The sequence below is a fragment of the Glandiceps talaboti genome, chromosome 13 (assembly GCF_964340395.1).
Source record: "Glandiceps talaboti chromosome 13, keGlaTala1.1, whole genome shotgun sequence".
NCBI lineage: Eukaryota > Metazoa > Hemichordata > Enteropneusta > Spengelidae > Glandiceps > Glandiceps talaboti.
In genome coordinates this window covers 125,586-151,260 of record NC_135561.1, presented here as the reverse complement: position 1 = coordinate 151,260, position 25,675 = coordinate 125,586, and the positions used below count along the sequence as shown (strand labels likewise).

The 25,675-nt window shown below is 35.7% G+C and overlaps 1 protein-coding gene across 4 annotated transcripts in view; it reads right to left on the bottom strand.

Moving 5' to 3' along the window:
* Positions 1 to 25,675, bottom strand: part of LOC144445097 (splicing factor 1-like) — a 32,638-nt gene that overhangs the window by 3,759 nt on the left and 3,204 nt on the right. Inside the window, exons 4-12 of one of the 4 annotated variants that reach the window (XM_078134647.1) lie at positions 20,672 to 20,824; positions 20,274 to 20,363; positions 19,752 to 19,935; positions 14,742 to 14,860; positions 11,991 to 12,201; positions 11,030 to 11,161; positions 9,589 to 9,832; positions 9,066 to 9,176; positions 4,033 to 4,095 (exon numbers count right to left, since the gene is read on the bottom strand). In XM_078134647.1, the coding sequence (XP_077990773.1) occupies positions 4,033 to 4,095; positions 9,066 to 9,176; positions 9,589 to 9,832; positions 11,030 to 11,161; positions 11,991 to 12,201; positions 14,742 to 14,860; positions 19,752 to 19,935; positions 20,274 to 20,363; positions 20,672 to 20,824 (1,307 nt within the window). Of the gene's footprint in view, positions 1 to 4,032; positions 4,096 to 8,127; positions 8,214 to 9,065; positions 9,177 to 9,588; positions 9,833 to 11,029; positions 11,162 to 11,990; positions 12,202 to 14,741; positions 14,861 to 19,751; positions 19,936 to 20,273; positions 20,364 to 20,671; positions 20,825 to 25,675 lie in introns of those variants that run through there. The other 3 variants (XM_078134648.1, XM_078134651.1, XM_078134649.1) reach the window with 3 other exon arrangements.

Sequence of the window (25,675 nt, the reverse complement as noted above, 5' to 3'; positions counted from 1 at the left end):
TAATACTTATCTCTGTACTTCCAACATTCAGTGCAAACTGTTATTAATCCAATTCAATTGTTTACTTTGCCTGTTTGTAATAAGGTTCACCATGTTAATGCTTGCCTGTCACTAAATGCATGCACAATACAGTTGTGAACTGTGAAAAAGAAGCTTTGTGACTCAAAGAAACATTAATTTTCAATGAGTAAAATAAGTTTGTGTTCTTACTGCTTGATTTGCTGGTACAAACATGTATGGAAAACTTATTCCAACATTTACTATCAAGCTCTGTCTTGATAACCATAGAAATAAGAATCTTTTATTAACTTATATTACTCTCATCCTACATCTAATTGAATAAAAATACATAAGTACAGAAAAAAATATATCAGTAACCAGCAACATGAACTATTTTATACATAAATCACAGATACAAGAAGACAGGAAGGAAGGGTAGAAGCTACAAACAAGAGCACTATTGTATAATCTGTTAGTGTCCTGAAATTTTTTATCATCCCCTCTAAGAACACAAAAGTATATGTTAAGGGGGAACACCACTCTAGGATATAGAGACATCTTCATAAACTATGGGTTCTGGAGAGTAATTTCATGATTTAGCATCATCTTCTCAGAGATGTTTTACACTGAAGGGAATATGTACTTAGGAGTCATGAATTATCATTTCTGCAGACTCCAATGAGGAAATGTGGCCCACAGCAAAGATAAAGGTACAAGGTGTTTAATCACAAGTATTATTTTAGGTGATGTAAACTCTTGAAGTGACTCTCCAGAACCCAGTTTATTATAAAATGTCTGCTTTCCTCTTGAAAATGAACAGAGAGTAGAAGGAAAGCATAGTTAGTTAATGTGACAGCAACTGACAAGTAAATAGACACATAATTTGTCAAAGCTACAAGAAAGAGGCAATGAGGAGTTGTGGGATGAATTTTCTTTTTATGAAGAAACATGGGAATTCTGACCAAAAAATGTTCATCAGCTTGGTAGATCAAATGAGTTACATAGGTTATAATGCACAAGCAATTCAAAGTTTTCAATATTGAGCTTTCGATGTATCTTGGTTAATAATACTCATTAGAATGACAATTTCATAGTTTCAGCTGACCACTAGGTGGCAGTATGATCAGCCAATTGTAGATGTTAGGATTAGTAGATGGGAATTCTGTTCACATTTGGCATTGGGAAGCCACAAACTGACAGGTAGTATAAAGCTATACAAAAATTAGCTTCAATCTTCAATCACTGAATTGCCGTGAGTGCTGTGTTATTAGCATCATGACACAAATCGTTAGACGAGTGTCACGATGCCAAAACGGCAACCACAGTGATGCAACAAATGAAGTGGTGATATCGGGTAATAACCAATTTATCATATTCCTATGCCCAGGAATACAAAGAGAATAGACATGAAAAATAAAAAAGACCACAGCCTGCTATGGGCTTTGTGCAACTCTATTGTCAGGTGATGTTCATGTGCATAGTCTACTGATCGAGTCAAACTGCTTCAATGAAATGTTTAAATGATTGTCAACTTTCATCAGATTTCGGAGTGAAATGTCATAATTATTTGGAAATACAACTTTGGTAGTAGTGCAGGTTTAGAAAATGCTTTAAACTGTTAATAAAACTAGATGGTCAACAACAATCTTCACAACTTCTGTAGTATATTAATGTGGTGCAGTGGAGCACACAGCAGGTGGCCTACAGTCCTGTTGATAACGCCGTGAAATGACGTATCTGTAGAGTGTGGTTGTGAAATTATAATTTAATGTATGATCATAAATAGTATCATTTGGGTATGGATATTGTCAGCAAAATTCCCCATCTTTGAAAGATGTCTCAGTTTTGTCATATGCAATACCATCATCATTGAACATTGACTGCCATTTTTGTTTGTTTGTTCTCATATCAGAAGTGATATTTTTGCATTAAACATCATCAAGAATGATTGGTATAGGCATAGGTATTTGATAACATATAGTTATATAGAAGGGTTACATCATCAAGAATGATTGACATAGGCATAGGCATAGGTATATGATAACATATAGTTATACAGAAGGGTTACATCATCAAGAATGATTGATATAGGCATAGGTATATGATAACATATAGTTATACAGAAGGGTTACATCATCAAGAATGATTGATATAGGCATAGGTATATGATAACATATAGTTATAGAGAAGGGTTACATCATCAAGAATGATTGATATAGGCATAGGTATATGATAACATATAGTTATACAGAAGGGTTACATCATCAAGAATGATTGATATAGGCATAGGTATACGATAACATATAGTTATACAGAAGGGTTACATCATCAAGAATGATTGATATAGGCATAGGTATACGATAACATATAGTTATATAGAATGGTTACATCATCAAGAATGATTGATATAGGCATAGGTATACGATAACATATAGTTATACAGAAGGGTTACATCATCAAGAATGATTGATATAGGCATAGGTATATGATAACATATAGTTATACAGAAGGGTTACATCATCAAGAATGATTGATATAGGCATAGGTATATGATAACATATAGTTATATAGAAGGGTTACATCATCAAGAATGATTGATATAGGCATAGGTATATGATAACATATAGTTATACAGAAGGGTTACATCATCAAGAATGATTGATATAGGCATAGGTATATGATAACATATAGTTATATAGAAGGGTTACATCATCAAGAATGATTGATATAGGCATAGGTATATGATAACATATAGTTATATAGAAGGGTTACATCATCAAGAATGATTGATATAGGCATAGGTATATGATAACATATAGTTATATAGAAGGGTTACATCATCAAGAATGATTGATATAGGCATAGGTATATGATAACATATAGTTATATAGAAGGGTTACATCATCAAGAAAGATTGATATAGGCATAGGTATATGATAACATATAGTTATATAGAAGGGTTACATCATCAAGAATGATTGATATAGGCATAGGTATACGATAACATATAGTTATACAGAAGGGTTACATCATCACAAACATCTTAGTGTCCTTTCAATGGTGGTAACATTGGTTTTGATAAGCTGTGACAGAAAAGTAGCTTACTATACAGAGAGATAGCTGAATCTCACTAAGTAATGTAGATATAATCACAATGTAATTGAGAGTGTGTAAACACTGGAAGTCTACTGACTACCATGATAAAAACACTGCAGGGTCTTCCCATACACTGACCTATTTTTTCAGGGCTACAGATTTTGCAGAACTGTTACAATACATGTGAGTGTAATAATGTCAATTGGTGTTACAACAATAGGTTTAGTTTGTGTCTGTCTAAACTTGTCATAGCCAATGTAACTACCATAGTGCAATACTGTATAACTGGAAATTAAACAGTGTTATCTTTACATTTGATGGCAAGAATTTAAAATTGCAGTTTTCATCACTGTTTTTACACTTACAGTACCAAGTATAACATTTGTTACAGTACAAATGTGATTTAATAACCCACATACATATTTTCAGTGTTAACACCCCATTAAAGACCCATAATTTAATCTCACATTCTCTTATCAGAGGAGCTGTAAAATTACATAGGAACTGATGTGGAGTCAGAAGACAACTACCAAATTGTGTCCTTGACCAAAATATGACACTGGGTTCTGCATAGGGATGTACAAGATCATAAATGATGCAGGGCTACTAGTGTGCATGTGATACACACCAGGACCCATTTATGAATTCCCAGTACCTGTAATAGATTTTTACCTCATGCTAGAGGGGTCAAAATAGAACCAAAAGATCAACACACGCACACACACACTTATACATTTGTAATGTACTGTGTGGAGTAAAAGTCATTGTGTGGACTAAGAAATTGAACGACTTATTTTTATGATGCACCTAGGTGGTACAATTCCATTTCAGGTCATGAGAACTAAAACTCTGTTTGCAGACAGGACAGACAGAAATAAGGCTTTACGTTTGTTTTCAAGTAACAGTATTAGTAGTGTGTGTGTATTTTTTCTGTACCTTGTGTCTGGTACCAAGGTGGTGGTGCCCCAGCATTGGTAGTAGCTAGGGATGGAGCACTGCCTGTAGAATGGGAAAGAAATTCTTTAGTACCAGAATAGTGAATACGCTCAATTTCATAAATTCATTCATAATGCTACTCAAGAGTATTAAGGGCATTGCCATGACAATTTTACCATTGTTTCCACACACACGCACGCATGCGTGCGCGCACAAACACACACACACTTCATGCTATAAAGCATGCAACATAACAGTGAGGGAGCTGTAACAGGATATCATTCAATATCTAGTACAGTCAAACCTGTGCTAGCAGCCATGTTTTATAGTGGCCACTTGCCTAATGTAGCCAGCAGCCACCTTTTAGCAGTTCTTTTGGCCAGTTGCACTTTGACATTGTCAAAATCTAGCGTCAATGGCGTGGTAGCACAACTGTAGTTTTTAAAATTGCTTATCCACATGCTGATTCAAACTAGGTATAGGTGTTCATTTGCTGAATGATTATCAAATTGCCTATCCAGCCCTGTTGTTATCTTTGCAATATACCCAATCATTTGGCTGTTGCTATGGGCGAGGTCATGTTGCTACACATATCTGCATACACTTTTTGAATGTTTGTTCATTTGTCCAAGAATCCCTTTTATTTTTGTGAAATACACCATCATTTGACTGTTGCTATGGGTGTGGTCATGGTTGCTAGGGATATTTACATACATTTTTTGAATGTTTACTCACTCGCCTACCAGATGATGTTATTTTAGTAAAATATACTGGCATTTGGTTGTTGCTAAGGTCATGGTTGCTAGAGCTAACTGTCAAAATGCTTTGAACAAAATCTGTCTCACTGACCAAGTACTTTTTGAGATAGAACTTTTTGTCTATATAATTCACATTCTTACACCTAATTTGCATATCACTGATGAGATCATTATATACTTTATATTTTTTCATCTATACACCCCAAAATGCACACCCATTTAATTTCAGCCCAATTTGGTCATTAGTTTTGGAATGAGAGATTTTTGACCAAAAAGACATTTTTAGCCCTAATGTGCATATTAGTCACTGATGGAATCATCTTGTCATGACCAAATCTTAATCTACACACCCCTAAGAACATTCCCACCAAATTTTAGACATATCTGCCCAGTAGTTTCTGAGTTTAAATTTTTTGACCAAAAATGACCGAAATCACATACGTGTGATGCAGTCATTTTGCTTTGAACAATTTCCAAACTAAACACCCAAAGGTAATGTCCCCGCCACCAAAAAGTCTGGTCTGGAGGTTTTTCCACACACACACACACACACACACAGAGAGAGAGGGAGAGAGAGAGAGAGAGAGAGAGAGAGAGAGAGAGAGAGAGAGAGAGAGAGAGAGAGAGAGAGAGAGAGAGAGAGAGACAGAGAGACAGACACATATACACACACACACACAGACAGACAGACAGCACACCATGCCTATAACACTACGGATATCTTTTGTTCTTTCCATCCAATTTGCAAATGTTTCCCAGAGATGAGAACTAAATCACTTGCTACCTTACAAAACTTTCATTGCAATGAAAATGATCTGGATGGAAATCATTATGACTGCCATTTGACATTCAGTGAACTAAAAGACAACACTTGGAGATCTGTGTGTGCCGAGTGTTAGGTGTCCATCATCTTGACCATACTTGTCAGAGTGTTTATACTCTTTTATGCTAATTTGTGGGTTTGGTCAAGCAAGTTACAAGTTCACACATCACGTCTTCCATGTTACTGCCAAATATCAAACCATTCCGACTCTCCTTCAATCCTTTACTTCCATACTGTAGTTCAACAATCATGTTTAATATTTCTTTCTGACGTGCCATCCATATGTGGAGTCAGTGATTATGAATAAATTAACAACCCTTAACAGAATGGCCACCTCCCTATAACAGCCACTTTATGTCAGTCCCCTGGGTGGCTGCTATACACAGGTTTGGCTGTACATTAAAGTCAATCACAAACGGTTACAAACTGTGTTGCTATAAATAGAACTGTGTTCCCACCACTGATGTACTACATGTAGTAAAGAACTGTGTTCCAACCACTGATGTACTACATGTAGTACAGAACTGTGTTCCAACCACTGATGTACTACAAGTAGTACAGAACTGTGTGTTCCCACCACTGATGTACTACATGTAGTAAAGAACTGTGTTCCAACCACTGATGTACTACAAGTAGTACAGAACTGTGTTCCAACCACTGATGTACTACATGTAGTACAGAACTGTGTTCCAACCACCGATGTACTACATGTAGTACAGAACTGTGTGTTCCCACCACTGATGTACTACATGTAGTAAAGAACTGTGTTCCAACCACTGATGTACTACATGTAGTACAGAACTGTGTTCCAACCACTGATGTACTACATGTAGTACAGAACTGTGTTCCAACCACTGATGTACTACATGTAGTAAAGAACTGTGTTCCAACCACTGATGTACTACATGTAGTAAAGAACTGTGTTCCAACCACTGATGTACTACATGTAGTACAGAACTGTGTTCCAACCACTGATGTACTACATGTAGTAAAGAACTGTGTTCCAACCACTGATGTACTACATGTAGTACAGAACTGTGTTCCAACCACTGATGTACTACATGTAGTACAGAACTGTGTTCCAACCACTGATGTACTACAAGTAGTACAGAACTGTGTGTTCCCACCACTGATGTACTACATGTAGTAAAGAACTGTGTTCCAACCACTGATGTACTACATGTAGTACAGAACTGTGTTCCAACCACTGATGTACTACATGTAGTAAAGAACTGTGTTCCAACCACTGATGTACTACATGTAGTACAGAACTGTGTGTTCCAACCACTGATGTACTACATGTAGTAAAGAACTGTGTTCCAACCACTGATGTACTACAAGTAGTACAGAACTGTGTTCCAACCACTGATGTACTACATGTAGTACAGAACTGTGTTCCAACCACTGATGTACTACATGTAGTACAGAACTGTGTGTTCCAACCACTGATGTACTACATGTAGTACAGAACTGTGTTCCAACCACTGATGTACTACATATAGTACAGAACTGTGTGTTCCAACCACTGATGTACTACATATAGTACAGAACTGTGTGTTCCAACCACTGATGTACTACATATAGTACAGAACTGTGTGTTCCAACCACTGATGTACTACAAGTAGTACAGAACTGTGTTCCAACCACTGATGTACTACATATAGTACAGAACTGTGTTCCAACCACTGATGTACTACATGTAGTACAGAACTGTGTGTTCCAACCACTGATGTACTACATGTAGTACAGAACTGTGTGTTCCAACCACTGATGTACTACATATAGTACAGAACTGTGTTCCAACCACTGATGTACTACATGTAGTACAGAACTGTGTGTTCCAACCACTGATGTACTACATGTAGTACAGAACTGTGTGTTCCAACCACTGATGTACTACATGTAGTACAGAACTGTGTGTTCCAACCACTGATGTACTACAAGTAGTACAGAACTGTGTGTTCCAACCACTGATGTACTACATGTAGTACAGAACTGTGTGTTCCAACCACTGATGTACTACATATAGTACAGAACTGTGTTCCAACCACTGATGTACTACATGTAGTACAGAACTGTGTTCCAACCACTGATGTACTACATATAGTACAGAAATGTGTTCCAACCACTGATGTACTACATGTAGTACAGAACTGTGTGTTCCAACCACTGATGTACTACATGTAGTACAGAACTGTGTGTTCCCACCACTGATGTACTACATGTAGTAAAGAACTGTGTGTTCCCACCACTGAAGTACTAGATATAATGTACACATAGTACTGAAGTACTACGTGTAGTACATAATTAAGACAGCAATAGTCACCTTCCAAAACATTTGGTGACTCAAACCTAATATTCACATACCCATGGAATACATATTACATTATCAGGGTGGTTAAATCTTGGCAATGGTGTCGAACACAGATAAGGTGTGGAACAGATTGAAGGCAGGCAACCAAATTGAGTCATTGATTAATCATTTTATAATGCATGGCCATGTGCCGACCATTACCTGCAACTGCAATTTTTAATATCTGTGGACAATGTCATGGACACAAGTCTATGAAGAAGACACATACCCTCTCAAATACTTCACACTGCTATGTGACAGAATGGAGACATGATTTAATAGAAATTGGTGGCAACAAATAATTACTACAAAGTGTCTGATAATGCAGGAAACTGCTGAATTTGATAATTGAACGAGAAGACCAGTCAAGGTCAAATCCTCCAAAGATAGTTTGCAGCTGATAACATGGGGTAGACACTCGAATGGAGACTATGTATTATAGTTTTTGAGTTATGCAGTATAAAATGATTTGTTAACTTCAAATATGGCTGCCATTCAGTAAGTGATGTGAGCACCAAATATAATGCTAGTGTATATTCTTTTCTTTGATATTACTTGTAAACGTGGTTTAAAAGAAATTTGCAATATGTAAATACTACAAAGGGGCTGTGATAGGCAAGAATTGGCCTGATTTTGATAACTGAGCCTGAAGGTCAAGGGTCTCCAAAGATACCTTGTATCAGATAATATAAGGGTAGACACTTGAACTTGAGTGTCTGTGCATTAGTGTATGAGGTATGCAGCAAATACTGATTTTTAACTACAAATATGGCCGCCATTTGATCAAATTTGCATACATCGCAAAACAAAGTGACAGGAATATGTACCACATGATATGTCACCTATGTACCAGGTTTGAATGAAATAGCATATTGCATGTCTGAGAAATGACACATTACGGACAGATGGATAGACAGGCGGACAGACAGAGACCATTGTAATAGCACCTCCGGGGGTGGGGCTAATAAGTTAAGTTACTGGTGTTAACGTAGTCCTGGGTGTAGCAGATGTTGGCACGATTTGAGAACTATGCTATTTCACTTGTGTTATCAATCAACCACTGATAACAAGACAGCATAAGATAAAATAATTGACTTACTTGTCTGTATTTGCCACGGTTGACTAGTTGGCTGAGGTGGTGGAGGGGGCTCACTTGATGGTGGTGGGGGTGGTGGTGCTGCCAACAAAGAAGGGGGCGGTGGTGGTGGTACTGTAATAGAGAGTTGACAATTAGTGATTTTACTTAAATGGGACACAAGCAGAGTTTATACATCTTTGGGTATAACTTGTGCTGTACTCACAGTATTCTACTCACTGAAGCAAACTCAACTATTGCTTGCAATTGACTGAATTCGGTACTAAGACATAACTTACAAACGATTCAATGACATAATTTATTATGCATATAAAAAGAAAATCCCAACTTTGCAATCAAGTGTTCTAACAGTGCCAGAGATGAATTGTAATACCCATCCCAGAGATTTTCACTTTATTAAACTGCTATAAACTATACTTGCTTAAGGCCTTTATCATATGACATACAAGAAAATGCACATACTTTTACATGTTATTTATCACTTCTTTCACAGACATTGGAACATAAGAGTTTTGATCTAACTTACCTGGACCAGCCATAGAGGTTGGAGGTGCTGGGGGAGGTTGAGCCCAACTTTGATTTGACATCCCAGATGGAGGGGGTGGAGGAGGCATGTTATTTGGGGGCTGCACTTGTTGTGACATAAGGCTGGGTGGTGGCTGGTTAGGACCAGATCCAAGTAAACTGGGTGGTCTGTTTTCCATTAGACTGGGTGGTTTGTCTTTATTCATCCATGGTGGCGGTGCATTCTGACTCATCTGAAAGGATAACTTGGAAAGTGTTATACTTCCATTTGGAATATACAAATCGTAGTAACATCAAAGTTAAACATGGGTAGCTATAGACTGGCTAAGTATTGAACACTGTGTGTGTGTGTGTGTGTGTGTGTGTGTGTGTGTGTGTGTGTGTGTGTGTGTGTGTGTGTGCATGTTCGCACAAGAATAAATGCATATGTAGCGGTGTTTACTAAATCTGTTATGCTTGTTTAGATGTATAACAATACTATATCACACTAAAATGACTACAACTTTGGCAAGGCACAACTTTTATTTACATGGTTGTTGTTGAAGAGAGAAAGTTATATTCTACATTTGACAGGAATTTTGATCCATTTTTGTACTCAAGGCTGTCATCTACAAGGAAATACCAAATATATTTAGTTTTTGCTAACCTGATGATGATCTGTACACAGAGTGAAAACTAAGTCAGAGTGTATAGAAACCTGTAGAGTAAGTTTTGTTGACACAATCCAACTTTCATCTGTTTTAGGTTAAATAGATTTTGTGTACATCAACAGCCCTTGTTTAATTAGCCTATCCCAATCCCCAACCAAGTATACAAGCTATCTTGTTTTCTTCAAATAACCAAATATATATTCACTACTAATGGAGGCACTATATCTATAATTTGTGGTCAATATCATTCATAGGTGGCATAGAGAATGAATGTTTGGTTTTGAATCTGTTGCCATGTTAAAATTGCACTTGTTTGTAACTGTAGTATTATTTTTTAATCAGACAACCACAATATATTCACTGAAAGTGTTAAAATACCAATAATCAGACACTGTACATGTTCATCAGTGGTTCATCTTCTCTATTAGTATCGCAATATATGTTTAAATTGTGATTGTCGTGGAGGGCGTTGATTTTCAGGTGTGGACAAAAAAAAATCATTTGATTTGATTTATCATGTATACAGCTACAAAAGATATGTTCACCCATAGGAGATTCAATACTGTTCAGAGTGTATGGTATTATGAGTACGTTATTGTATCTAACAAAAAACATTTTCAAAATATATGTTCAGTTGCAGCTAGAGCAGCTTTAAGACATTACTGTGTTTTAGAGAAACCAACTATTTTTTTCCTTATTCTATTTCACAAACATACTTGAATTGCAATACTCATCATATATCCTATACTGTACTTTCTCATTCAACATCTAATATCAAATTTTCCTACTCACCAGTGGTGGAGGATGATTACTGATAGGAGTTGATAGCAATGGTCTTGGTCCTGATGGATGATTATGTGAGGATGATGATGATGATACTGGGGGTGGTGGACCCTCTCCTAATTCTGCCATCAATGACAAGTACTGCAAGACAACAAAACATTAAGAAGTCAGAAGGATTATAGATTTCTACAATGTCATGCAATTCTATGTAGATATCTATGACACAGAAATTATGGCATGGAATTCTATATGGACTTCTATGATGCCTTGCAGTTCTATATGGATTTCTATAATAACATGCAATGCTATATGAACTTCTATGACACATAATTCTAAATGACCTATAAAAACATTCTATACTATAGCATGGAATTCCATATTGACATAGAATTCTATATGGACTTCTATAATAGCAGGGAATTCTGTATGGATTTCTATAATACCATGCAATTGTATATTGACTGCTATGATGCCGACTTCTAGATGACATATAATAATATTCTATGCTGTAGCATGGAATTCTATATTGAATACTATGCAATTTTATAGGGACTTCTATAATAGCATGGAATTCTGTATGGATTTCTGTGACATGGAATTCTATAAGACCTATGGTACTCTATACTGATACGGAATGCTATATGTCCTTCTATACCGACACAGACTTTCTTATGGTGTTCTATAATGGGATAGGTTTCTATTATGGCATTACTCAATATCAGTGTACTAACAAAAAGACTAGATAAATTTTTTCAAGATTTCAGTTACACATTTTAAGTCAGCAGTTTGGGATAACAAATTTATTTCTTCCATGAAAACTCTTTATTCAAAGATAGCTTTATTGCAAAAAGAATTTTTGAATACAGATGTAGTTTTCATATATACATACAGTAATGACACTGAAACTTCTACACCTTAGATACTGACTGATATAATATACTATATATATAGGTAGATAAGAACCACTTACTTCACTGTCCATTTTAGCTTTATCTACAGTATTCTGAGGTCCAAATCCACCACCACCACCACCACCGCCACCTCCACCATCTCTTCTCTGTCTACAGTCAGCAGCAATGTGTCCAGTACCACCACAATTGGTACATACGACAGTATTTGTAATGTTTTGTCTCTCTGGACACTGCCATGTGCGATGACTACTAGCTCCACAGTTTGTACACCTGTAGTACAAGTAATAGTCAACAAGGAATCTAATTGATATCATTGTTTACATAGTACCATGTAAGTGTGTATAATACATGTTTAGTATGTCATTTCAGATAGTCTGTAGTCACAACAACTGTCACTTTAGCAAACTTTCTATAACTATACACTTACCTATCTTCCCATTCTAAAAATTGTATCTAGTGCCCCAAAGATATCAATGGTGCTCAGATTGTAACTCGTCTGACAAAACATTGAGGCATATACCAAACTAACTTTTAGTGTATAAAGGGTCAGTTTTCCCTCATATCATTTTGTTTTCCATGTATGGTAGTCTGTCATCTCATGTATTATAAAATTTAATAACAGTATTTAGTTATTAGCCTACATAATTGGGATAACTGAGCTGCGTTAAACAATATTGGTGTGTGGTATATGTTTGCAGATTTTACTTTGAATGATTATTTTGAATTGATATACCAGACATGCACCATAGCATTACTGGAAACACCATACGCCATTGAATCACTCTGTATTCTACATTTTGACTGGGGTGTGTGTGAGTGTGTGTATGTATGTGTGTGTGTGTGTGTGTGTGTGTGTGTGTGTGTGTGACATGAGTGAAATAGATCTTCACTGTTACAACTTGGCGAATGGTATAATGTCACTTTAAATGCTGACTGCTGTCAGTTGTCATCTACTGTAAAAGAACAAAATCAACTTCTCCTTTCTTGTCATTTTGTTTACTACCTTCTTTCACCACACCACTGATGTTGTATGACTGTATACCTCCCTACCCTATCCCTAATATCAATTGGCTTCATGTTCTTGATAAGGACTACTTGTATACATTGTGTTCCTTTTTATGATATTGCAACTTACCTTTGATACATGATACATTTTTCATATCTTTTGCATTCACTTTCTGATGTTTCATTTCAAATTTATTTTCTTTTAATTTGGCATGTTCGAAGACAGCACTTTGACTTCATGTTTTGACAAAATTTGACATTACATTATATACGTATACTGTACACAATCTGCTTCACTACAATGTACACCATTATGAATGTATCCAATGTCTACTCCATGGGGATTACAAATGTCTCTGTCAGCAGCCATAACACCAAACTACTGGACGATGTTAAATACATAATTTAATTAGGAATTTCCCCCTCCTCATGTTTACTACACTGTACAATGAATCCTTTACTCCCAGTATATATATATATATCTATATCACTTTATTTTTACTTGATGCATTGACACAGGAATCCTTCATTCCCAATATGTACATTTTGAGCTGACGCATGCCTCTTGTCTTTTCAGGTAGCAGCATGCCAGAAGATTAGAGAATAAACAACATACAATCAACCAACTAATTATCAATGGCAAATCATTGGTTAAAAGCCATGCAAAACAAATATAGAATTTGTTGGAAGGATTAGGGTTGGGTGGGAAGGCATGCAGTCTATTTCATACAATCACTGTGGTAATACACATTTTTTTTTTCATTTGAACAATTATCATTTCACTCTCAGTGCCATTCTTTGTTAGTGTTTTAACTAGTATCTCAATCTTGCATGCACCAATCATGTGAAGGATGACCTGCCAAATGTTTAAATCTTCACCAATCATGGGAAGGATGACTGGTCACATGACAATCATTAACCTGTTCCTAACACCCACATCACTTTACTGAATTTCTGAAATTTATTATTTTATCTCTATAGCTCTCTTACGCTTTATGGTAGGTTTTACTGGATAGCAAGACAAATTTAGTTCAAAAGATTACTACCAGAACAGTGTTACAATATTTATAATCCAACCTAGTCTGGACTTTGAAGCTTGGGAGCAAATTTAATATTTCATCGGCTTAACATTATCAAATTATCAATGAAACCATGTTATCAACATCACAGCCAGTGATTTTCTTGGCTGGTGAATCACACAAAATCTATCTAACTTACTTAGCCTGTTACTAGTTGTAACTTAAATAGCGCCCCTCTTCTGGCTCAGAGCAAATATTTGACTGTGTCTTACAGTTTGCGTCCTCCAGTCAATGTTTTATCCTACACTAACTTTTGTTGGTTTGAATTTTTAAGAAAATATTTCATCAGCTTTGCTCTATTTTTCACCTAAAGCTAAAAAATGCAACGGAAAATATTGACGCTAATAATATAATGTTAATAGCATATGATATAAAGGTCATGTCAAAATCTGAACTCTAATATCACCATCCTGTATTTCCCACGATTGGTTCAAGCTCAGATATTAATTTAAATTTTAATGTATTAAATTACTTCAAACAGTGACGAAATTAGTGGAAAATTAATATTTTCTTTCAAACTTTAAATGTTAGTTTTATCTCTGAACTTGTATGATCAAACAAATGCATTTTGTCATAGTTTGATTCTTTGAATGGCACTGAAAGATATAACTGATAAAACTGTGAACATCAAATACCTAAATATTTAGTTGTGTGTAAACATAAAGTTCATGGTAAAAACTGGCTAAAAAAAGTGCACACCAGAGAAATAATAAAAACCAAATGAACCTTATAGTGTCATCCTCTCGCAAGGTGCCGTTCAGTTTGGCAAGTTCCCGTAGTTGCATGCGGCGCAGATCGTTCTGGCCCTCAGGAGTCTCAATTCCCTGCTTGATTATTTCATTGATCTAAAAAACACAGACACAGACAACACAAGGGGAGAGAAGGGGTGGAGAAAAGAGAAGAGTATAAGTACGTCCACAAATACCTTACAGCTTCCGCATCACGTAAAGTACCATTGAGTGCTGCAAGTTCGCGCAGCTGCATACGCTTCAGGTCATTGTGTCCTTCTGGTGACTCGATGCCCTGACGGATGATTTCATTTATCTAAGAGAGATACAGATATGTGATCTGGCACATGTAGTGAGTAGGGGCCGTACTGGGGAAACTTACAACTGGGATTGTAACGGTCATGTATCAACTAAAAGCATAACACTGCTTTATCATAATAGTTTAGGAGTTTCAACTGATCTTTCAACTGATACACTCGGTTTCTCAGAAGGAAGCTCATGGTAAGTACCGATACAATTTGTTGTATTTGTTCTGATACATCACAGGGATATCAGTAAGACTACACTGAACTGCAATGGTGGCTAAGCCTAAGAGTGTCATGTAGTTGCCTCTTGGTTGTGTGTTTGAAACTGTATTTCAATCGAGGCATCAATGCACTAAGATAGACAGGCTGACATTCTGCATTACATTAACTTCCATTCAACAATAACTTAACATTTTCTGATAACTGCTGTATCTCAGAGTAAGTCCCTAGTGTAAGTAATATTCAACTTGGTCAACACAATTGATAGAGAACAGTGATGTAGATAATATTTGGAATACATGGTCACCAAACTGATGTAGGTGGTCACAGCTGTGAAGGAGCACAGTGCCCATCAGTGATGGTATGCAACACTGGAGGGTGGTTTTGGGAGGTGGGTGGTCCCCCCCCCCCCCCAAAGGTTTAGAGCTTTTTGAATTTGTACTTGCTTCAGAGTGCTTTTAGTATAATATTTGACTTGCAAATTGTCAGTCTTAGATCACTAAAATAGCAACTTGAAGATGAAAATTTGGAAAACTATTGTGAAACACTGTGACTATGAAGTTATGTCTTATAATAAATTTAATAGTATAAACTATATTTGATATGAATGGGATATATTTATATGACTTCATTGTCTGACTTTGTTTCATAGATAGTGTGACTATAATTAAACTTTCCCATAAAGCAAACCAGATAAAATATCCTGGTAAGTTTTTGTGAGATTATTTTTTGTGTCCCTCACCATATTCCTCTCATTGATTTCTTTCTGTAAGAAAGATACTCTGCAGCATTTCTTTATTTATAGCTGTTTTATGTTGCTCTGTTTCCACATATTCTTTATTGCAGACATTCTGAATGGGACAGTCATATATCACATTTCATGTTTAGATTATTTTATTTAAAAGATTTGTGATGTCTTTTACACAGGAAAAATGTACATTTCCACAAACCACCATAATTATGTATTTTTGTCAAATGATGTATCCATTTATGGAGCCGGAGAAACTTGGCCTCAGATCTATGTTTACAACACAGACAGTTGTCCTTGAAATTTAGGGAAAAACAGTTGCCAAAATTAGATTTGTTTATGAATTACATCACTGTACCCGTCATCAATATCGCTTATCAGTATCAAATGTCACACTAAATGTTTCCAAAATATGCTGCTTCCCATCAGAAAATTTAACTGAAGGTATGTGAATTCTTGATCGTAACATATTCAGTCATAAAATCATCAGGTTTCTGACAATTTCCAATACTTGTTAAGAAAGATTGCAGTTCAAGAACATTTGGAAACAACAGCATAAAGTTAGCTATTAAATGATCATGATCATCGTCCAGTTTGCAAAATCAACCACATGGTGTGCCTCCTGTACACATCATCTAGCTTGTCTGTCAGTGTCACATTGTGCTTCCTCCCTTCAGTTTTGTCAGATGTTTTAAGAATTTGAAAAAAAGTCTGTGTCTGATCAACAGAATTTCTTTTCCACTGAAGTTTAGACACATTTAGTGTACTCTCACATAAACGTACCGTTCTTGCATCCTGCATCATGAGACATCACATTGACCTCATGCTTCCTTTGACCGTGTGAAACCAGGTCAAGGGTTAAATTTGCTAGTGATAGCGTGGTCAGACTTGTTTGCCGCATAACTGTCAAATGTTTTCCGAATAATTATGAATTAATTTCTTATTTTACACTGGTTATTTTTAGTAGCTATTAGAATGTCTGTGCAACTAATTTTTAATTTTCTGACCTTATAATTTTTTTTTCAATGATTGTCAGGTTTGAGTACTTTCCTAAATTTATAGTCGGCCACACAGCTGTTATAACCAGGCGTTATGACTGGTTAACTGGCTATTGTTCATATCACTTGAGAATGAAGCTTGTATGAAAGTAGGAGTTTGGCCGACTGCAAAACTACTGGAAAACTAGTGGGAAAGTCTCAGTTCACTGCAAATATGTTAGAAAGTTGAAGGAAACTAATACCAAGGATCAAGGGTAGTGGAGTGCCATGAAATATGTTTAGTTTGAATAAGTTAAGCAATATGTTATCAATATTGACGCTAACTTATCTCTGAGAAATTTTAAAAAGGCAATTTTGCAAGATTGTCATCTCAGGTTCACCTAGCAAGATTAATTTTGGTGTTTGCCTTGTTACTTGTTTTTTATGTGTAGGTTGTTAGTTTTGTTTGTTTGACGTGTGTGTGTGTGTGTGTGTGTGTGTGTGTGTGTGTGTGTGTGTACTTGTCTTGTTCTTAAGTTGTTCAGTTTTTTTAAGGAGCTTGTAAATGGGACGATTTCCTTTGATCTTCCATTAAATAAATAAATAAATAAATAAACAAATAAATTATTATAATACATGACATCATCATCCCCATACATCTTACAAGAAAAGCCCTGATGAGACACTACTTCAGATGTGTGGTTTATCTTACAAGAAAAGCCTTGATTAGACACTACTTCGGATGTTTGGCATTTCAATCACAAGTAGTGAATACCTTACATTTGTATACTTATAATGCAGGAAAGTCTGCAATGTAATTTCCCAAATGTGATAATGCTATAGTGGATATTGTTGTAGCAATGTGTCAGCATATTATAATATTCAAAACATGACATTGTTTTGTATCTACTATCTCAAGAGATGCCATTCTATCATTTCCTAAGATGTGGTTCATATTTGAGTCAGCAGTGCTGCACTTTACATAGATACAACTAATTTCAACACGACTGACACTACTACAGGTGGGTACTGTGAATTTATTACAAGTTGACCATTCACTTATGGTGAACTTTGACCTAACAACTGAACCATTTGTTTGTAGGATGGACATGTAGGCAACCATGAACTTCCTTCTGCAATGTCATGGTTTTATAATCTCTTTCTTCTTTTATTTTTTAGACACAAATGCCAGTTAAAATAAGGTCTTTAAATGCCAAGTTTTTTAAAATAGTATTTTAACTGTATATATGGACAAATAAAATGAGAACGTTATAATTTCTTAATTATAAGAGGCATGCAAATTGAAAATGTCAGAATCCATGCATTACATACTATTGGAAAACCTGACTCAATCCCAGTTGCAGAGAAACAGAAACTTTGGAAGATCAACCACAATACCGAGCTAGAAAGAGACGGTCGAGTTGATATCCTCAAACCAAAGGAAAAACCAAACTAGAGATGACCAAACTTTTAGTAGTAGTCTGTGATAGGAGGTGGCATTCCGTGGAAGGTAAGGTTTTCAGTTACAGGTTGTTCCCAGGGATGGAGGGCATCAAACATACACACAAACAGTGGGTGTATATGAAGCTAGCTAGAGTTAAGTAAAAAATAAATAAATAAAATATGGGTGTATGAGTACATTGACTAGCTGAAAAGACAAAATAAAATTAGTACAAAAAGTATATAACAGCTAGCTATCAGCTAAATGTGCTGGTGATATGCAAAATCAAAACAGTTACAGACTGCAATGAGCAAAACACGCTGCATTTTGTCACAAACTACTGGAGTACTGATTTTGGTGGTATAATATATGATTTTGGTGTTCAATTTCTGTTGAAGGAATAGTCAGTATTGAATCTAGAATAGTCAAATGTTAGTAGTGTACATTTGCGTTGACCTGAACAGGTGAAACGTTACTAGTAAGTATAAGAACCCTTGGTCATCATACAAGAACTAATTATTGCGATAATTGTGTCTGTTCTACACAACAAAGATAGTCAGTACTGAATGTAGAATAGTCAAACGTTAGTAGTCTGTATTTGTATCTGACTTGTCTGTTCTACATAGCAAAAATAGAAACAAAATGCAGATGTGAGTATAAGGGGAAAATGATATTAGTATTGACGATGATGCGGTGACAGATGCTTTTCTTGGACACCATTTAGCTTTAGGGATGAGAAATAATACTTTGAGGTCAACTCAGCATTAGTACACAATACTTGGCTTGTCAGACAAAATAGAAAGTTTGGATACTTTTAGTAGTGTAGTTTTCAAAACCAGTGTATCTCAAATTTGAGAATTTTTATATGCAAAACGCTATTTTTGTAAACTGCACTAAATTTGAAATACAATCTGTATGTGCAGAGATATTTCATTTGGATAATAAAACATGCGCATACAAAACATGATGAACTGAAATACTTCAGCAAACATGGCTTACAACAACCTAGGGGGAAATCTGGGAGAACAGGATACATAGAAACACAAGAAATCATTTAAGCAGAGAAAATCTTGTGAAATAAATAAAAGATGGATGCATTGCTGGGTGATTACTTGGAAACAACACAGCATTCCACTGACAAGGATCTAGCAAAACCAGGGAAACAAGAAGATTTTATTAAAGTACACAATAAGTACAGTGGGAAACAGAAAATATTAGGACATACCATACAGTACAGTATAGTGAAAACCATAAATACCAACAGTAAAGAAAATCAAGAACATACAAGTTATTTTTTTTTGACATTCATCTAACTTACCTGGTCCACTGCTTTCTTCACACTCTCTGCATTGTTAGCTGTTACTAAAGCATGCAAAGGTTCATCTTCTCCCGGTAATGGTTGTCCATCTTTGCGGCCCACTTTCCCTTCCTTCACAGATCCCTTGCCTCGGATCATGATCTTTGCTCCAGTTTCTTTTTCCATTTTCTTCAGAGTGTTTCCTCTGTTGCACAAACAATATAGAGAGTTGTGATATTTGGCATGACCCCTAACAGCTTAGTGGCCTATTGTGATCACTCATACAAATAAACTATAAAACAGGAACACAAACATCCCTGACTGAAAACTCTTTTAATAGCTTAATCATCATCCTCGACTCAAACTGCCTTGCTGGAACCATCATCCCTGAATTCCCCACATAATCATGTATGCAAGACTAATGGTATTACAGGCTACAAAGCTACATTCTAACTACTAAGCAACCTCCCTTCTATTCTGAACAACATTAATATGTTCCCGCAATACTTCAGCAAAACCTTATTGCTGGAAATTGATACTAACCTTGGTCCAATGAGGAGTCCAACAAAGTTGATGTCTGGATGTTTATCTTGAGGAATCATAACTCTGTCACTGACTCTCTGTACTGGAGGTCTGTGTACAAAGTAAACCAAGATATTATCATTCATAAGACTCATACGTGAAGCTATTGTCTTTGAACAGAAAGTATGGATCATATAAAATCTTGCTCATTCTACATGTGATTATTCACTGGTTTTGGGGTGCTCGAAATACGAGTCAAAACGTACATCCTGCATGAGTTAAACAATTAATCACCATGTGGGACCATTACTCTGTGGGTTAACCTCCCACTCCGGGGGTGTGTGTGTGTGTGTGTGTGTGTGGGGGGGGGGTGTGTTATTAACGATTTAAAAGACTGATCTTGGTTTATTGACGCTTACTTATAGTCAGCAGGTGGTTTATACTCTGTGTTCAAAGTCAGAGCTTCTTGAATATGCTTGTGGCGTTCTTCTTCAATCTTCTTCCTTGTACGATATTCTCTGGTATTCAAACGCTTCCCTTCAGTATTATATATAGGTTCTGGAGATGGTGATCTGGTGATGAGGAATATAGAACAGTAATTTTACGACTATTCTATGTCTTCCTACCCTGTGAAAACATTCCAAGAAACCTGATTCTATCTTGCCTAGTGTGACTGTCAGATATAATTAATAGTTTGTTGCAACAAATCATAATTTGAACTGATTTTAAGCAGTGATTATGAACAAATATTTTTGTTTCCCCCTTGCCATTGTGAGATTACTGTAAAAGTAGATGATCAGTATGTTGTTCATTACAAGGGGGAGGGGGTTCAACATTTGTTGTCTCTCTGATGAGGAGGGTCACCATTTTGACTTCTCTTTTCAGGTGTACAACTACACTTGGCTTAACACAGGTTTCTGGTCTGCTAATAATCTCATGATTACTTAAAACATCAAATGAAAACAAAGACTGTAGCCTACTCTCATTCACACACATTTTTAAAACTGGAGGACTGACAACATTATATATCATTATAGTGCTCAGTTCCTTATCTTATGCACTTACAAAACATGCTGTATTGATTGAAGCAGAAAATTAAGACATAATGAGCCACTTATCCAACATGAATGATTTGAGTGAATCTCTTTTTTTCTTTGAAAAAAATTAACCATGTCTGATAGAAAACTTACACCACTGAGATAACTAACACTACTGCACCAAAATAAAAATGTAAAAACACTATGCTTTGGTTAGATTACGGTAAAAATAAGAAAATGACGGTTACTACATGCAGGTTGTATAGAGTTAAGGGCCAGTTAATGAAAGTGTCACACGGATGTTGTGAAGAGAAGCCACAACTTTGCCGATCAACAAAGCTGTACAACAGTAGACCTAGTCTATGTATTGGTTTCTCTGTGCAGTCATTTGTCAATACCAATAATGGGGAACAAAGGTGTGGCTGGGTTTTATCATAGCTACATTCTTTATACATAGGAATCCTGGAAAGACATTTTCATCAATCATAATGCATCTCTAAAACAGAGTTATAGAAATAGGCAAATCTGACTTAGAAAAGATCTGCTGGACACTTGGCAGAAGCATTATGTGAAATAAGTAGTGTACTTCACACCTTTTGAAATAATTGCCCAGAATAGAGTAGATTTCTTCTGTACCAAATTTATGAATTTCTATGGCTCATTTTAGACAGGCTACATGATAGAGAGTTGGTGGAAATAACTTTTTTGTGCTTCCTTAGCATGAGGTTTTGCTCCCCATTATGACTGCCAAGAAAAACCACATACTTAGACTAGCTAATGTAGGAGAGAGTGCAAGAATAGATATATGCATATGCTACTATAAAATGATATCCAACACAGTGACGACAGTCAAAACAAGCTGTTAGGTACACTAGTAAGGGAAATCACGATCAGTGTCTCAATATCTCTCGTGATGACAGAAAGTTAGATGGAAAGATCAGTGAATTGAAAGGTTTGTGAGAAATCTGGAAATAACAGTTATGTATAGTAATTATGGAGGAAACCATGACACAACACAGTATGTAGTTGTTGTTACCACACACTGATGTATATATATATATATATATATATATATATATAGCACTGGTGATATCAAGTGTTGGCAAACAAAAGCACAACTTAAAAAAGATCACTTTTATCATTTATGAAGCAAACTTAATCAGATGTAGGTTAATGTATTGTAATGTGTATCAATCCTATAGAGTGAATATCCTAAATTTGAAACGCTTTTGCGGGAATGGATGCAAGCATAAGAGTTCAAAGGTCAGGAAAGTTGAGGGACATGTTCAAGAGTAGAATGTTCAACAAACATTGGGGGTATGGGTACATACATATTTTGTATTTTGAACTAGCATTGTGGACTTGGACATGCAAATCTCGGAAGCAAGCTGGAGTTCACATCCTTAATCTTGAAGGGATGCATGTCTGTATTACACGAGGCTAGTTGCATAACATAGTCAATCTGTCTGAATATATATTACGTACGCTCCCATACCTCAAAATGACTGCCAAGTGTACTACCCTTACATCATACCCCAGGGTTCTCCCTTTTTAAAGAATAGAAGGTTCCACCCTAGGATGGCTTGAAAAGAATGGTAATGATCACTTTTGATCCCTAAATTTCCGGGGAAAGCACTTGAACTTGAATTTATTATACAAGACTTTTATATTGTAAGAGAACTTTTTCCATCAAGTATCTGTTCAAAAGACAGTTCTCTTACACTTAAAAACATAATTAATGTTTCCATCAAGTATCTGTTCAAAAGACAGTTCTCTTACACTTACATTCAAATTTTTGACTCATGAAATACTGACTGAGTGTTGCTAACTAACTAACTTAGTAACTAACTGATTGATGTTTCCTGTATGTAACATCAACCAAAGACAACAAAACCCCCATGTGACAAAGTCTACTGATTACTAAATAGTTTCATTGCGATGGGACTAAATATTTGCAGTTTATGTAGTTTGTCAACGAGAACATTACATTTGTGAACTTTTAAAAAAAATAATGAAAGCACCAAAAATAGTTGTAGCACAACTGTTAACAGTAACTTTAATTTCTGAAATGATTATGTGGTCTTGTTGCTAGGCATATTTGCAAACACTTTTGAAGATTTATTCCCATGCCTACCCATCCATGGTGTTATTACTGCAATAAATGTCATCGTTTAACTGTTGCTGTGGGCATGGTCTTGTTACTAGGCATATCTGCATATAAAGTTTATTCATTTACCTTCCCCTCTCTGGTGTTATATTGGCATAAGTCATTGTTTACCTGTTGCTATGGACATGATCTTGTTGCTAAGGGCATTTACATATTTTAAAATGCTTACTCTATTGCCTACCCAACTCTTTTGTTATATTTGCAATAAACCCGATCATTTGACTGTTGCTAAGGGTGTGGTCATGGCTGTTTCAAACTGATACGCCCAGTATTTTTTCAGTTTAAGTTCATTGACCAAAAATGGCATTTTTTGACCCAAATTATATAGCTGTGATGTGATCATTTTGCTTTGAACAATTTCCCAACTCGACACCATAAGTAATGTCCCTACCAAATATCATGTCAATCGTCTGGCGGTTTTTAAGTTTGAGTCTCACACACACATGCGCATGCACACACACACACGCACACGCATGCACGCACACACACACACACACACACACACACACACACACACACACACACACACACACACACAGGTACCACTAATGAACTTCATTAGTTCAGTTGTGCTAAAAAGTTACTTCTCATCAATCAAATGAGTAGGTTTTGCCAGAATTTGCCATTTGTAATCCAAGTAAGCCGGGATAGGGAGAAACTTTGTGGCTGTGTTGTTTGAGAGAAAACATGGCCAGAACCTGTTTCCTTTTTATAATTACTCTCTTTATGTACCCCTAATTAGAACTAATAGAAGAAAATTCCTGATTAAGTTTGCTTCAGTGATACATGCACAAACCAGCCAAGATTAACTTAAGAGCTACAAGAGAGAATCAATCTGAATTTGTTATGAAATCTACATCTAAATTTATAATAAAGGGATTTCTGATTACAAACATCAACGCGTGTCATGGGATGACCGATTCAAGTAATTACTTCTCATTGAAAAGATTCTTTTCACAGAATTATGAAGGAGAGATCTTTGGTAGGAAGGTTAATTTTTGTGTAATTTTCTGTTCAACAAATTGTGAAGGAATAGGTCATTTTAATTTGAGCTGTCAAAATAGAAGTGTTAAGGTGGTAAAAACAAAATTCGTTATTACACTTCTGTGAATGCGGCATCTGAAAACCAAAACAGGTTATATCTGGAAAAAACAATGTTATGGCTGTGGTGAAAATAATTTAGTGCCGTTTTATGTCCATATTACTTTTGCCAAAACAATGCTCAATGAAATGCGCATGTGTGGCTCCCATGTGCAAATTTTAATGTTTTTTTTTTCATGCACACACACACACACACACAGAGTGTACAATCACAAACAATATTGTGTGCATGTGTATTTTTGTATATACATGGATATATATTGATATGAATGAATGTAAGTGTCTCGCTGGAGAGAACAGTGCTCAATGCAAATTTTAGCAGCAGAGCATTATACCTATAGACTTAATTCAAAAGAATAAGGATGTAATAAGTAGTTACTAAGATTTTCATTGATATATATATATATATATATATATATATATATATATATACATACATACATACATACATACAAATATAAAATACACTCATACATCTTGCAGAATCACACATATACACACTCAGACACATTACAAGCATATTGACAAATGTACTTTCATTTCCCCATTTGTACATAAATTTAGAATTACTGTGCAACTAGACAACAATAACAGAAATAATTAGTGCATTCATTTCAACATTAGTAGTTGATATTGCAGTTTTCACTTTTTTCTTTTTCTTTTTTTTGGGGGTGGGGGTGCTGTACAATGGTTAATACACAATACAACCTGTGTTTCAATTGAGTAAAATGGTGAAAAGAAAAGAAACATACTTTGTGTGTACAATCATGTGTTGCGTTAGTAAAAACAAACAGTAAAATGTTTTGTTTTTTATGTTTAAGTGCAAACATGTGTATTACTTCTGGAATAATCAAATGTAAGTATTTTGTACTGACATATTTATGACTGAAAACATTTGGTAGAGGCAGGACACTCAATACACACAGACAGAAAGCCATACAAAACACTCACACCTCATAACAATTTCAATGAACTATCACAATAATTGCACATAGGAGCCACTACTTGAATTTTGATAGAGTGCTAGTGGCTTTTTCAAATCAATCATTATGATATAGGGATGGGCATATTAACCAATCAAGGCTTTCCCCTTTACTTTAAATTTGAAGTGTGACAGA